This window comes from Hyperolius riggenbachi, chromosome 2, assembly GCF_040937935.1.
Source record: "Hyperolius riggenbachi isolate aHypRig1 chromosome 2, aHypRig1.pri, whole genome shotgun sequence".
Lineage (NCBI taxonomy): Eukaryota > Metazoa > Chordata > Amphibia > Anura > Hyperoliidae > Hyperolius > Hyperolius riggenbachi.
This window is the reverse complement of record NC_090647.1, coordinates 57,479,327-57,495,656: the sequence shown is the minus strand read 5'-3', so window position 1 is coordinate 57,495,656 and position 16,330 is coordinate 57,479,327. Positions and strand designations below refer to the sequence as shown.

The 16,330-nt window shown below is 46.0% G+C and overlaps 1 protein-coding gene across 1 annotated transcript in view; it reads left to right on the top strand.

The window, feature by feature from the left end:
* LOC137543828 (G-protein coupled receptor 83-like) overlaps positions 1 to 16,330 on the top strand; it is an 82,026-nt gene that overhangs the window by 45,978 nt on the left and 19,718 nt on the right. Inside the window, exon 2 of the mRNA XM_068264913.1 lies at positions 11,626 to 11,751. Coding sequence (XP_068121014.1) covers positions 11,626 to 11,751 — 126 coding nt within the window. The remainder of the gene's footprint in view (positions 1 to 11,625; positions 11,752 to 16,330) is intronic.

The window sequence follows — 16,330 nt, the reverse complement described above, 5'->3', positions numbered from 1 at the left end:
AACTCTGCACAGTAATCGTCTCATTCACGTTGAAATAATATACTTTGTAAAAGTAAAGTACTGGTAAAGCACTGACTATATTACTTTTAAGGTTTTCCATTGCTCATAACTCTATAACTCTATGTGACATACTTTGTGTGCGGTGCAGGGGAATTAATTACAATGCAGGAATGTGTATGTGTAACTCAATGCGATGTAAAATACATTTATATCAGGATTCTGGCTGTTAGTGTGCTCTCCCTCACCCTCAATGCTGGTGGGGGTGCATCTCAGTTTATTCATGCAGCATCCCACAACATTCCAATAGTTCTTCTCAGTCTAGTTATTCAGCATCCCACAATAGCCCCTGCTCCCCCCTGACACCCCTCTTTCTCACCTAAAGACCCCCCGCAGCTTCTTCTGGGTTGCTGGGAGTCGCCATCACTGCGCAAACCTTGGCCCGGCTGCACGTGTCCTCGATGTGCGCGACCGTGGCCGGGAGCACTCTGTGCATGTGCATGACGTCAATCATGACGCAAGTCTTTAGGTGAGAAAAAGGGGTGTCAGTGGAGAATGGGGGGAGCGGTGGCCATCAGGACAGCTCCCCCTATATGCCTGCTTCCCCGTTTCTCCAACCTTTTTCGGCACTGGTATCCTTTAAGCTCAATACTCACCTGACAATGGATCGGGGAACTCACAGCAACGCCTCCCGACGAATGAAGTTCCATGATCCATCTTCTGGCCCGCGGGAACATGCGACGGGCACAAACGGGAATGCAAGAATTGCGATACTTTGGGCAGGAGTTGTCAGGGATCTCATTATCACCGCGCTTCGCCAAACGTCCATTCGTGTAAGCGTACACTTGTACCCACATTGCGAGATTGCAGAAACAATTGCTTGTTGATAAAAAAAATCACCAGTCTTCATAAAAATCATTGTGAAAACAGTGTAGTGGGTACAGGCCTTTATTGAAGTGGTCACACTCTGGACTGGAATTGACATTGGGGACTATGGTTAACACTTACAAGCCCAAAACACGACAATGGTTTATATGAGCTCTCTTTCAAATTGGCCATAGATTGTAGTAGAAAAATCAGATAGTGGACCTTGCAGAAGAATGTTTAGAAATTGTTAGAAATTGCCCAAAGTTTTCTCTAAAGCACCACAGGAAATGAGTCAGTGCTATCCAATTGCATAATAATAATAATAATCGCCAGGTCTTGGTTGAAATCTTGCCAACCACAAAGCTTCTCCAGAAAACTGCAGTGAGCCCACTTGACAATTTTCCTGGAAGCAACTCTACAGAGATGATAGGCAGAGATATGCTTTATTTTGTGATGCCTGAGGATTAGCTAAACCCCTTGTAGCCACATGATCTTCTTATCGGACATTTTTATTTATGTTGTCAGTGCTGTCAGTATATTTCATGCTTTGTAATGCTACCGGTCATTTCAAGTGGAAAATAATGAGAAGGGATTTGTAATGGTTTCAGATCTCGGCTAGAAATCAGCCATGCGACGATTAGCCCTAAAGCTATGATCCAGCAAAGCGTTGTCCCTAAGCCACAAATACTTTAAAATGCTAACAAGACATGTATGCCAGAAAGGTCCATAGCTTGGACATGAAAATGCAAAAAGAACTAGAAATGAAACAGACCAACATTTGTTAAGCATTTTTCTGATTAGGATACAAGGTCATGGGCAGCAAAGGAGACCAGCGCTTTCATATTTATTTTTCCGAACACTGGATCAGCTCTCCTTTTTTTCCAGAGAGGGCACTGCAATGCTGACATCTTCTTCTGGGTCCTGATCACATGATATGCCCCATGGGTCGGAGGTGACAAAGTGTGGAAGGAGGGGGGGGGAGAAGTAGCACAGAGAGGGACACTGAAGGCATGGGGGAATAGAGGTGGCACAGAGGGGGACACTGGTGGCACAGGGGGGCATAAAGGAGATGCAGGGGACAGAGGCGGCACAGTATTTCCACATATGGACAGATTCAAGTTAAGAACGAACCTACAGTCCTTATTTCGTTTGTTAACCAGGGACTACCTGTATAGAGATCCCTGGCAAAGATATTTTTTCAATAAAAATAATGATACATAGAAGTAATACAAGTAATACAAGATAAATAGACGTAATACAGGTATAGAAGTAAAATGTTAGCACAGCTTTTAAATCGATTTTAACCATTATTAATAGCAATTAAAAGACGTGAGTTATCGATCATTTCACTTGGATTTACAATTGTTTTTACTTATATCTAAGATTTATCTATGAATCTCAAAACTCACAAGCTTTTCTAATTGAAAGAAAGAAAGGGAGGGTACGGGATATCTACCTACAATATAATCTGTCTCACCTGTAAAAAGCTATGACAAGAAAAGAAGGGTACAGGGAGCTCAAGATTAGTTACAAAAAATGGTACAAATTTATTGAAAAAGGTATAACATGTAATGACACTCATACAAACCCCCATAAAAACAAGCAAGTGATCCTGGCCAAAGATCTACTAAGATGTATAGGGACCCTAACAGTTCCAGCAGGAGTGCACTCCTAGGTAAAAATAGAACTGACATGTCATAAAAATTTCTTCGGGCCCAATTTGTAGTACTGCCAGGTAATAGGCATAATCCAGAAGCTGCCTGTGCATCAAGGACAATGGAGATGCTATACAATTTTACCACCCGTGTGCATTTGCAGAAGCACGCCTCTGTGCATCAAAGCACATACGCCCTCATTACAGACCCGTGATGCGGTGTCTAACCTCAACTCCTCGCACTCATGGCTCACCAAGTTGCGGGATCAGCCAAACTCACGTGTCCCAGATGGCCGGCAAGCGCCCACGCAGGAGAGGAACCTCTATTCCTGTGGCGCACACAATGCGGAGAGCCGGCTTGTCTCAGTTGAAGATGCTGGATACGCTGATATGCGAGGCGGGAGGAGGAAGAGAGGCGGAGGCATGGGGGACGTTGACGCTGGCGTACGCTTCCGGATAGAGCCTGCTCACGTGCGCCACAGGAATAGAGGTTCCTCTCCTGCGTGGGCGCTTGCCGGCCATCTGGGACACGTGAGTTTGGCTGATCCCGCAACTTGGTGAGCCATGAGTGCGAGGAGTTGAGGTTAGACACCGCATCACGGGTCTGTAATGAGGGCGTATGTGCTTTGATGCACAGAGGCGTGCTTCTGCAAATGCACACGGGTGGTAAAATTGTATAGCATCTCCATTGTCCTTGATGCACAGGCAGCTTCTGGATTATGCCTATTACCTGGCAGTACTACAAATATTATTTTTACCTAGGAGTGCACTCCTGCTGGAACTGTTAGGGTCCCTATACATCTTAGTAGATCTTTGGCCAGGATCACTTGCTTGTTTTTATGGGGGTTTGTATGAGTGTCATTACATGTTAGACCTTTTTCAATAAATTTGTACCATTTTTTGTAACTAATCTTGAGCTCCCTGTACCCTTCTTTTCTTTTCTAATTGAAAGTTTGACTAAAAGCTTGCGAAACTGCCTGGGAGGATTTCGTTCATCCCTAGCCAGGAGGCCTATAGATGGAGATCAAGCTAAATGACACAGATGTGGTGTAAGTGCAGGAATGCTAGTTGTATCTAATGATGGTCACGTCTAGGATAACTCATGGAAAAAGATGTGACCAGTTTGGTCAGGTGATAGATGTATAAGTCTCTTATTTGCTGGTCTTGGTCATGTGTTGAAGCAGGATGAGCAAATCAGAGTTATGCAAATCAACTGATCAAACAAATCACATGGTTCTCTATGAGTTCTCCTAGTCATGACCATCGCTAGTTGTATCCAAAGAAGAGCTGCAGTAAATACATCCATCAGCTGTAAAGTAACAGTTAATCCTTCAACACATTCAACATAGTAGTTGCAGAAGTAATCATAAATCCACAATTATTAGTATTGCCAGCAATTGTCGGTGAGAGAATAGATGAAAACATAAGCACTGTGCTCGTTAGTTAATACTTCAGATTGCCCATCGTGGCAGTCGCCTCAGAAGATGAAGGCAATTAAGCCTGCATGAGCTGTTTGTATTGCAGGCAGTGATGAGATAAGTTGGTTCTTCTGTCATCCAGCTTATTATGGTCGCAATCAAGCCCAACACAAAAGTTACAGATCAATCATAATCCGAGCCAAACAACAAACATTTCAAATACGAACGTAGAATGGGAGAAACCTGACAATTAGAGTGAATCACAGAAGCCTATAATCACAGCCGGTGACACACAGAACCTGAAGAGGAATGTCTATGCAGGCATGGAGGGGAGGCCAAGCTCTCTGGGTGCGCCCACTGGGAATAATAGAAGCAGGGCTAATGAAGCAAAGGCATCAGCAATGTGAGAGGGGGCAAAATGGTGTTGCTAAAAAATATTGTCCTCCTCTGGGCACATGTAATCTCCCTACATCCTGGAAGATACATGTTAACCGGGAGCATTGCCAGGTCAGTGGTGCAAACAGGTTTGCCACCTCATCCCTTTAAATACCAGCAATGTGAGTTATAAATGCCTTGTGGCTAGTTAGATGTGGTGTAGGCACTGATTATGTGTGAGTAGCCCCAGAACCTGTATAACTTAGATGTGTCAGCATTTAAATGGATGAGATGGCAACCCTGGGTGCAAAATATATTGATATGAGCAAGTTGATAGCCACCTAGGCCATCCAGGATATCTTAAAGTGAACCTCCAGGCTAAAAAAATCTACTCAGCAGCACTGAAAAGGCTGGGTGTTTCTTTAACAGTTTCACAGCATCAGAACTTTGTTTTTCTTACCCAAGCCTCATTTTTAGCTGCACAGAAGCTAAGCTCCACCCCATCATAGAAATCATATCCTGATGCTGCACAAAGCATGATGGGATTTCTGATGTTGTTGTTCTCGTTGCTTAGCGCGCACAGCTGGGAGGGGTGATTAGGACACAGAACAGTTGGAACTGTGTCTCATGCTCCCTGTCACCTCCTTTCAACCAAAAAAATAACTGCCCCCATGAAATCGCAAACATTTGCCTGTTGCTGTAACAAACATAAAATTAGTCAAGATTTGTTAAGATTGGTGCAGGGAATTTATTTTGAAATGTAAAAGTGAATACCAAGGATTTCTAGGAACTTGTTTGCCGAAAAAAAGTTTGAAGTAACTTAAAGGACCACTGTCGCCAAGATCTTAAAATTTAAAATATATGTAAGCATATACAGATAAGAAGTGCGTTTCTTCCAGAGCAAAATGAGCCATAAATTACTTTTCTCCTATCATGCCCTCACTTACACCTATCCCATTTCCACATAGGGGGTTCTCAGGGTTTTCTTTATTTTCAAAAGCGCTAAGTGAATGGCAGTTGCTCTGCTCAATTGCCCAAAAAGTGTATGGTGAGCATGGAGGCTGGCCAGCATCTTTACTGTATATAAATCAGAGTCACTTCAACCCATTAACAGTCCAGGCAGTTGCTTGGAGCGCAATGGTGGGAAAAGGTGTAATAAATGACTGTCAGTTCAGGTATAAAATATATTTTCCCTGTCCTGGAAGAACGTTTTAAGGGTCTGTAGAGAAATTAACAACTGTTCTAATGAAAGCATCTTCTTTTCAGCCACTGGTAAACAATCATTCACAGCTTAGACTTAAGCTTGGACTTATAGACTCTCCCTAGCAGAAGGTTTTTGTTTATAGCTGTCCTTAGCGCCTCTGCTCCCACTTCCAAAGGCTTTCAAAACACAGAGTTGTTTAGAAAAAAAAACCCAAAAAATGTTTCCTGTCCTGAGAGACTAACAACTAAGGGTACGAGAGAAAAGCTTTCTAATCTCTGCACAACTTTTCTAATGACTGAAGTTTGAAGCTAGTCCCTAATTAGTTCACAGCAGGGTCTGGTGTACAGAGGCACAGCACCTTACAATTAGCCTCACACCATACTGTAAGTGATGCTGCCCGCTGCGTGGTCTGCAGAGCCAGTTCTGCTCCACTAAAGGACACAGAGTGAGTAATAAGAAGCTGAGGCTGGGAGCACACTACTCTGTCAGTTTTCTGTATGCGTTTTCTGCACACTATGTTTGCCTGTATGCAGGCCCGGATTTACCTCAAAGGAGCCTATAGGCCCAGATGTCCTGGCACCTTAGACTTCACCCTCCATGGACCTACAACCCCCACCGAACCGCATCACTAGTGTGCTGGCTGTCCCAGCTGTCACTTCTCCCTTACTTCCCTTGCCCGTCATGGGTAGTTACAGGTGCCCTTTAGTATTAGGTAGCCAGAGGTATCCTCAATATTAAGTAGCTAGAGGTGCCCCTGACTGAAGGGAGGTCTCGTCAGTGGAATGCCAAGAGCTGGCCTTTTGCACAGTGAAGGCGTGAGAGAGACACTCAGGGAGGGAAGTGAGTGTGTGTGTGTGTGTGTGTGTGTGGGGGGGGGGGGGGGTTTGGGGGGGGCAGGATTTCTTGCCTGGAGTGACAAAAAGGTTAGAAGCGCCCCCGATATAAATCTTTTTCAGGGAGTGTCTTTAAAAAGAATAAAGGAGATGCGGAGAATAGAGATGGCCTGAACGGTTCGGCCGTGAACTTATTCGCACGAACATCGCTGGTTCTTTTACGCGAGTTCGACCCACCCCTTTACTACATCATTGGGCTAAACTTTGATCCTATACATCACAGTCAGCAGACATATGCCAGCCAATCAGGCTGCACTCCCTCCTGAAGCCCCCCCCCCTCCCTTTATAAAAGGCAGCAGCGTCGGCCATGTTCTCACTCAGTCTGCTGCTGTATTAGTGAGAGAAGGGAGAGACATTGGAGAGATAGGGAAAGCGATAGTTAGGAGGTCTGTTAGCTTGCTTCTTGATGATATTTGTTGCTTGAAAAGCTCCACCAAAACAGCTCTTTTGCCAGCTAATGTTCTTGTGATGTGTTTTTTTTTTGTGTGCGGCCCACTGACACTTGCATATACAGCCCTGTCTGTCGCAGCTGGCCCTTGCTAATTGCTATACTGTGCCAGGCCCAGCACATTCAGTGCCTACCTTTCACTGCACCTGTGTGTGTGTGACAGCTGCACATTTGTAATACCAGTCCGTGCCGTGCATACCTTTCACTGCACCTGTGTAACAGCACGCAGTTTTATATACCAGTCACTGCATACCTGTTCACTGTACCTGTGTGTGTGACAGCTGCACATTTGTAATACCAGTCTGTGCCGTGCATACCTTTCACTGCACCTGTGTAACAGCACACAGTTTTATGTACCAGTCACTGCATACCTGTTCACTGTACCTGTGTGTGTGACAGCTGCACATTTGTAATACCAGTCCGTGCCGTGCATACCTTTCACTGCACCTGTGTAACAGCACGCAGTTTTATATACCAGTCACTGCATACCTGTTCACTGTACCTGTGTGTGTGACAGCTGCACATTTGTAATACCAGTCTGTGCCGTGCATACCTTTCACTGCACCTGTGTAACAGCACACAGTTTTATGTACCAGTCACTGCATACCTGTTCACTGTACCTGTGTGTGTGACAGCTGCACATTTGTAATACCAGTCCGTGCCGTGCATACCTTTCACTGCACCTGTGTAACAGCACGCAGTTTTATATACCAGTCACTGCATACCTGTTCACTGTACCTGTGTGTGTGACAGCTGCACATTTGTAATACCAGTCCGTGCCGTGCATACCTTTCACTGCACCTGTGTAACAGCACACAGTTTTATGTACCAGTCACTGCATACCTGTTCACTGTACCTGTGTGTGTGACAACTGCACATTTGTAATACCAGTCTGTGCCGTGCATACCTTTCACTGCACCTGTGTAACAGCACCACGCAAGGCTGAAAGGATGCAGCACTTGAAACACCATTTGGCAAGTATGCTTTACAGTGCGTTTAAGGGTGATGTCACAGCACAACGAAATAAAGGTGTAAAGGTGGCACTGCCAGTAATCTTCCTCCTCCTCCCATGTCCACGCAGGCAAGAACAGGACGCTCTAGCGATCTCATGGTGATGTCGGACATGCGGACATTCTTTAGTCCAACGTCTCGCCTTAGCCATTCCGGATCCACCCTCCACCAACTACTGTCTTGCCCTGCCTCAAGCGTCCTGTCAGAACGGACCTTCAGTGCAGCTGGAGACATTAATGTCAGTGAGAAGAGAAGTCGCCTAAGTCACAAAAGTGTTCAGTACCTCACCTTTATCAAAATGAATGAGGCATGGATCCTGAAGGGCTACTGCCCGCCCGAAGACTAAGTCAGTCCCCACACACAGCAATTCTGCCTGCAGGCCGCTTGACTGCCTTCTCCGCCACCATCAACAGGGTCCAGGACTCCAGGCGGATTCCTGAATTTTTAAGGCCGCTGCTAGCAGCAGCCGCTATAATTTTTCTGGTGCGTGTACATGCCTGCCTCATTTTTCTGGCTGCACTGCAGCTGCAACAACAAAACAAAAGGCATGTACATGTGTCAATTCCCCTTTGTGATCATTACTTTGCCGCAGTGAAGGGGCTTGCGCATCACAATGTAGCAATGACCGGCTAAATGAGTGTGTTGGGGTTGGGGGGCACACCTGACCCAAAAAGATAATAAGGTCATTGCTACATTGTGGACAGACCATATTTGATCAGCTGGACAGTCACTGTTGTTCTATCATTGAGCTACCTTAGCCCGGCGACCATATAGGCTTGAAAACCGCCATGGCCTGCACTCTCGCCATGGTGCGCACCAGTCCAGCAAGGCCGTCACTACACAAACAGCTGTGTGCGGTGCGTTACACGGTGAGTTTGGTGTGTCAGTGTGAAGCAGTACACTAATTAAACTACCTGATTGATGTATACACATGCAAGATGTTTTAAAGCACTTTAGGCCTCCAATTTAGCAATGCAATGTGATTTCTGCCCTTAAAACCCTGCTGTGCGTCAAATCCGGATTTTTCCCCAGGACTTTTGGCGTGTATCCCACTCCGACATGCCCCCCTCCAGGTGTTAGACCCCTTGAAACATCTATTCCATCACTTTTGTGGCCAGAATTAGTGTTTTTAGTTTTGAAAGTTTGCCTTCCCAATAAAGTCTATCGCGGTTCGCAAAGTTGGCCGGTTCGCAAACTTTTTTCGCATGTTCGCGTTCGAGGTTCGCGAACCTAAAATCAGAGGTTCGAGCCAACTCTAGCTGAGAATCCCCTATGGAGAGATGGACTAGCTCAAAACCTGTCAGATCTGTCAGATTTTTACTATTTACTGTGACAGCAACATATTGTAGGAGTAATTTATGGCTCATTTTACTGCTCAATACTCACAAGATCGGCAGCCAATTCTCCCCATGAAGCCACGTTAGACCAGAAGGATTTTTCATAAAAAAACAAAAACATCGTAAAGAGAAGAAAACATGTTAGTAAGATCTTTTCATTGATTCTAGGCCTTCACAGTGATCAAAACTACCAGGGGAATCTCTGCTCTGTCTGTTCAGTAAGCCAGCACCTATTCAGTAGGAGACCTTAGGCAAGTCTCCCTAACACTGCTGCTGCCTAGTGGCTGCAGCTCTGGCGCTTTGAGTCCACCAGGAGAAAAGTGCGATATAAGTGTTTGTCTTTGTCTGAAAGAGAACCCGGCCAAAGCTCGAGTCAAAAAGAAAATACTTACCTAAGAGGTGGCAAGCCTTTGTATCCTGTAGAGTCTTTCCAGGTTCTCCTTGCTCATGCCGTTGCTCACTGGGACCCTCCAAAGGATCTGGGCCGCGCTCCTCTTCAAATACGAGCTCTGCCGTGCTGCACCTGTATGCAGGCCTGGCCTGCCCATGATGCCAAGTGAGGCGACTTCCTTAGACGGCAGAAGGCTTGGGGCAGCACCAGGCAGAAACAGGAAGTGAAAAGAGTGCCTTGCCAACGTATACTGGGGGCACCCGTACCTAGCTACCAACACTGGGGGCTCTTTCCCTGGCTTCCTACCTATACTGAGGGTGTTTTTATGGGGCTCACCGCAGCTATAACATGTGGTGCAAATTGTCAGGTGGTGTGCGATCATTCCAATTTGGGGGGCACAGGGAAGGGGGGGGGGGGGGCGCATCCTCACAAGTTTGCCTCAGGCATCAAAAAGTCTAGAACCGGTCCTGCCTGTGTGAGCAGGGCCACATCTGCGCAGTAGCACGGAGCTGCTCGTGCATCAGTCCTGGAAGAGGGACACATGAGGAAGAAAGAGGGACAGAGGAACTGAGTTCCCAAAGAGGGACTGTCAGTTGGGAGCTAGGATTATTATTTTGCACTCTTCGGAGTGTGCTAACAAAATTATGTGAATATTCAATCCAAATACCAAATAAAATTGACATACAGTGTAGATGAACTGTTGCCATATGTTTGCCCAAATAAATGATTTACGGATTGTTACGCCTGCTGATATATCTGTGCATAAATTCAAGTAAATCACAGCAGGCACTGGAGACTTGCCGGGTGATTTATTATAGCATGAGGCAATGTCCTCAGTCCACTGTCAGCAATATTTATATCCCCAGATGGCCAATCTTACAGCAAACCTGAACCAAACTTTACTTCACCTGATCTCATATCTGCCACGCTCTGCACACCTAAATAACATTGTTTAATTAATGCACATTGTCCTCTGACACAGGTGGCCAGAGCTGCAGAATGGCCATTTTGCATATTCTGTAAATGACCTCTTTGTCTGTCTCTTAGTAGATAATTTCTGCCTCTAGGCATCCATTGCTGCCTAAGGGGATATCGCCAATAAAGAATGGTCATCACAGACAAAAAATGTAAAGATATGAAGTTTTTTATGATGACACTTAACATCCATGAAATGGTTAAATCATGACTTTTATTCCAAAAGCATAAAACACATTGCCCAATGGTCCCAGAGACAGGCATCACAATGCCCAAACTGCACAATTCAAACCAGGAGGATTGTTGAAAAATCCCTAATTTCTGGGTCAACCGTCTACCTCCTCTGCTCCTCCCAGCCTCAATTTTTTGGGGAGGGGGGCACAAAGGGGGAACAATGGCTGGCTGGTGGGGCCCATTTAGGTGATCAAAAACAATGTTTGTGTGGTGAGAAATGATTTTCCTAGGTCAGGTGATATAATTAAGGCTACCTAGTTCAGCAATGATGGGAACCAAGTACATTTATTACAAGGGGTGTTGCAAGGAATGTGAGGTATTTATGGCAAATAGATAAGACACTATAAGATAACTTAGTGCCTACATAGACTCAGGCTGATGTGGAGGTTTTTTTTACAGACCCTATCCTGTGCAGAGGGGCACAGTGTCCCGGTGTGTGTGTGTGTGTGTATGTGTGTGTGTGTGTGTGTATGTGTGTGTGTGTGTGTGTGGGGGGGGGGGGGGGGGAGGGGGGCGGTACCCCAGCATAGCGCTGCCACTGTCTGTAAAGCTTGATATAAAGAGGATGACAGCAAACTGGTTTATTCTACAGAGCATGTGGCTGACCCGATGTGCAGTGCTCCACTCTGCAGAAGGGGGAGATGCGGGAATCCAGGCCCCCATATTCCCCAGCCCCGCCACTGTCCTTATAGTTATGCCACTTAGTTTGAGACTGTTCAGTTAATGGCATATCTTAATAAAAATATTAAATTGCTTATTGTTGCCATGACCACCTGTATGGCCTATATCTATGTGGTGACCACTTCCTGCTCTCTCCGCAGGCTCGCTTTGTGAACAGCACTTGGATGTTCGGGAAAGGCATGTGCCACGTGAGCCGCTTCGCGCAGTACTGCTCGCTGCACGTCTCCGCCCTGACGTTGACAGCCATCGCCGTGGACAGGCACCAGGTACGATGACACTGAACCTAATCTGCTACCCATAAAAACAAAAAGAAAATTGAGAGCCCACAATAGTGTAGTATGTTAAAGGGAACCGAGCATCAGTTTTAACTCCCAGAGCAGCTCTATAGCAAATTAAAAATACATGCTAAAAATGTGTTCATTATTTAAAAAAAGAACTTTCATTTTACTTCATCTTTTTACATTTAAAGGGGTGCTGGGGGGGGGGGGGGGGTTATTTGAAAATAAAAACTGCATCTGTCATGTTCTGTGCCATCTTCCTACGATCCGCGGTTCCACGCCGCTGGCACCAGTCAATTACCGGACGAATAGTGCGCGCTCCTGCTCGCGTCTCCGGGAGCTTACTGTGCATGCGCAGTATGAAGTTTTCATGTACTGCCCCCGATGACATGCCGCTGCACTCTTACTAGGATCGCAATTACACCGGGACTGGCGGCAGGGAACGGAGGATCGTTGGAGGACGGCGTGGGACATTACAGCTGCAGGGGGCCAGTAGAGGCCCCAGGTAAGTGTCCGTTTTTAATTTAATTTCAATCCCCCCACACACACACAAAACCCCTTTAAGGGTTAAATACAGGCAGAATCCTTCTACTTCCTCTGTCTGCGGGGACTGAGCAACAGAAGAGGGAAGGCAGATAAGAAGTCATCTAATTAGACTTAATTACCCACAAATAAACCCATTAAGCATTAGGGAGGGAGATGAGTTTTCCCCACTGTACTTCAAACAGGAAACATAATTCACACTTGAAGAATATCCCACCAAACCCTGGATAATAGTGAAAAGGTAGCAGGGGGATAAGCTTCTCAAACATGGCAGCCCTTTCAACTATTTGAAGCCAGGAGCTGCTAAAATCTCTTTAGAGTCACATTACATATAATAAAGTCAATGTGAATGAATACTTACAAGGAAGGGTTACCGCTAGGGCAACCACTGAATAGTGTTGAGATGGGGAGGGGAAGAGAAAAGAGGTCGGCACTACAGTACACTCTGCATGGGGGAGGGATCTTGGCAGAAACTACAGCCTCCTTCCACACAGTCAGCGTGCTCTGGCTAGATTGTATGAGTTAGTGGAGAGGAAGTAAGGGGATGCACAATGTCGGCACTGCTGGCAGTTGTGTTTAATCTTCAAAAGGTGGTACAGTTCAAACAGAATAAAAGTTAGACATACCATATTGCTGGAGGCTGTGAGCTGGCGGTGGGTGCAGGGCACAGAATAGCCTTACGGCCGTTTCGCGCTGTCAATGCGCTTCTACTGAGGCTGCCTTGATGTGTACCACCTTTTGAAGATTAAACACAACTGCCAGCAGTGCCGACATTGTGCATCCCCTTACTTCCTCTCCAACCACTGAATAGGCAGGTGGGGAGATTACACCCGATCCAACACGGGTTAAGAAGTCGCTCTCTGTAGATCGGAAAATAGGGGGTACACCCCTCCAACAAAGGTGGCCAAACTTATAGGTGATGAGACAAAACAGAGGCACCGGGATGAAAAAATACTCCAAAAACAGTGTAAAACAGGAGGTAGTGTTGACTTACCTCTCAATTGAAGACTCAAACTGTCTAATTATGGCAAATTTTATTGTTTATGCCACTAAAAGCGTTATGCACTTTGCAGGTATTTCACCAGCTTCTTCGGGCAATTAACAGAAGCAACTGATTATGAGCTCTTAGCAGGCACCGACGCCTCTGTAATCAGTTGCTCCTGTTAATTGCCTGAAGAAGCAGGTGAAATACCTGTGAAAAGCGTCACACTGTTTTATGGAGCATACAAAAAAATGTGCCTGAATTAAAGAGAAACTCCAACCAAGAATTAAACTGGGATATCAAAAGAGATAGGAGGCGCCCTTGAGGTGTGTTTTACATTTGCTCTTTGTGTGTAGTTACGCAAGAAGTTTGCCTACCTTGAAACATAAATCAGGAGGCTTCACTTACGGCGATCAGTGGTGCTCAGCAGAGCTCGAATATTCGAGTAGCTCGAATATTCGAGCTCTTTTCCAGCTATTCGAGCTCGGTATTCGAGCTCCGAATAGCTGTAGCTATTCGAATGGGCTATTCGAGTACACTCGAATAGCCCATTCACTATTCGAGCTATTCGAGCAAACGGCGCTATTCGAGCTCGGTACCGAGCTCGAATAGCGTCATAGCCCAGATTGATGTCCTTAGAGCCAATCAGAGGGCTCCCAGGCCCTCTGACGGCAGCCAATCACAGAGGGGGACCCTGGCCAGCCCCTACCCTATAAATAGCGGCCGCCATGTTACGTTTCTCCGTCCTTGCCTGAGACTTGCATAGAGAGAGAGTTGCTCCTTTGTGCTTTGGCTTAGCAAGAGCTTTATTGTGGTCATTTACCTAGCGTTTTTGCTCACATACACCTCCTATACACACCTATATTGTTGTTAGTTAGTTAGACATTGTATTTTAGTTAGTAGCTTTTGTGTTACATAGAGACAGGCCAGCTGCTGCAGGCTTACAGCTTTAGGCCTCAGGGCCTTGCCTGTGTGGGCAGCTGTCCTCCTGTCCTCTGTTTATTTCTCTCTATTCTATACCAGTATTTCTGCTGTCCTTTACTACTGATTGTATTAGTATTGTAGTTATATACTGTAACTGTACTAGGACACTCACTGTCACTGTTCATAGGCTACTAGCTGCTCCTGCGTGTGTGCACTCACTTTCTGTGTACACACTACACACACTCTATTTCCTTCTGATAACTGATTGATTATTGTAATTGAATATTGTAATTAGTTAGTTGTACTTACTGTTACTACTTACTGTACTAGGAGTCTAGGACACTCAGTCACTGTTCATAGGCTACTAGCTCCTGCGTGTGTGCACTCACTGTCTGTGTACACACTACACACACTCTATTTCCTTCAGATAACTGATTGATTATTGTAATTAGTTAGTTGTACTTACTGTTACTACTTACTGTACTAGGAGTCTAGGACACTCAGTCACTGTTCATAGGCTACTAGCTCCTGCGTGTGTGCACTCACTGTCTGTGTACACACTACACACACTCTATTTCCTTCTGATAACTGATTGATTATTGTAATTAGTTAGTTGTACTTACTGTTACTACTTACTGTACTAGGAGTCTAGGACACTCAGTCACTGTTCATAGGCTACTAGCTCCTGCGTGTGTGCACTCACTGTCTGTGTACACACTACACACACTCTATTTCCTTCTGATAACTGATTGATTATTGTAATTAGTTAGTTGTACTTACTGTTACTACTTACTGTACTAGGAGTCTAGGACACTCAGTCACTGTTCATAGGCTACTAGCTCCTGCGTGTGTGCACTCACTGTCTGTGTACACACTACACACACTCTATTTCCTTCTGATAACTGATTGATTATTGTAATTAGTTAGTTGTACTTACTGTTACTACTTACTGTACTAGGAGTCTAGGACACTCAGTCACTGTTCATAGGCTACTAGCTCCTGTGTGTGTGCACTCACTGTCTGTGTACACACTACACACACTCTATTTCCTTCTGATAACTGATTGATTATTGTAATTAGTTAGTTGTTTGTACTTACTGTTACTACTTACTCTTACTGTACTAGGAGTCTAGGACACTCAGTCACTGTTCATAGGCTACTAGCTCCTGCGTGTGTGCACTCACTGTCTGTGTACACACACTACACACACTCTATTTCCTTCTGATAACTGATTGATTATTGTAATTAGTTAGTTGTACTTCCTGACTGTTACTACTTACTTACTGTACTAGGGACACTCACTCAGTCACCTCACCCACCAACCCACTCCATTAAAGTACCCCACTTTTCACCCGCCCTTTTAAAAAACTTTTGTCTATACGCCCAAAACATCGAAGATGTCTGGAAGTGGCAGCCAGCGCGGTTTGGGCAAGGGGAAGGGCAGCAAGGGAATCAGGAGGAGAGGGAGCAGCATTGTGGCAGGCCGCGGCCGCGCCACCATGCACAGTTCCGCAGCAGCAGCAGCAGCGTCAGTGGCTAACATTCCTCCCATAGCCACTGGCCGTGGACGCCTTGGGCGCCGCCCAGCAGGAGCATCTGCAACTCACGCTGCAGAGACACAGCAGCAGCAGCGTGTAGCACCTGCTCCGATTTTCCTCCAGCCGGGTCGGAAACGTCCCATTGAGGAAAAGGATGCAGACACTGTGGTGCAACTCATGACGGAGGATGAGCAGCCCGCCATCAGCTCTGCATCCGAGGCCTCCACCCTCACCACCACCCCTGTTCGCAGCAGCCGCCCAGCAGGGCCTGGGGCGGAGGCCAGTTCACCGTCACTTGGCGACCTGTCATTCAGCAGTCTTTTGACCCCAGGCATCATGAGTCAATTGTCTGCTGTTGTTGGCGATTTTGAGGAGGAGATGCTGATGGGCACTTTGGGGGATGAGGGATTGGACAGCAAGACTGTGGCGACAGTCAAGCAGCCCATCCATGCATCAGGAGAGGAGTTTGGGGGGTCCTCATCCCAGCAGGACATGTTTCAGGAGGGGGAGGATGATGATGACCCGGTGACAGACAGAGACTGGGTGCCACCACCTCCAGGGGATGTCGTCCTCAGCAGCT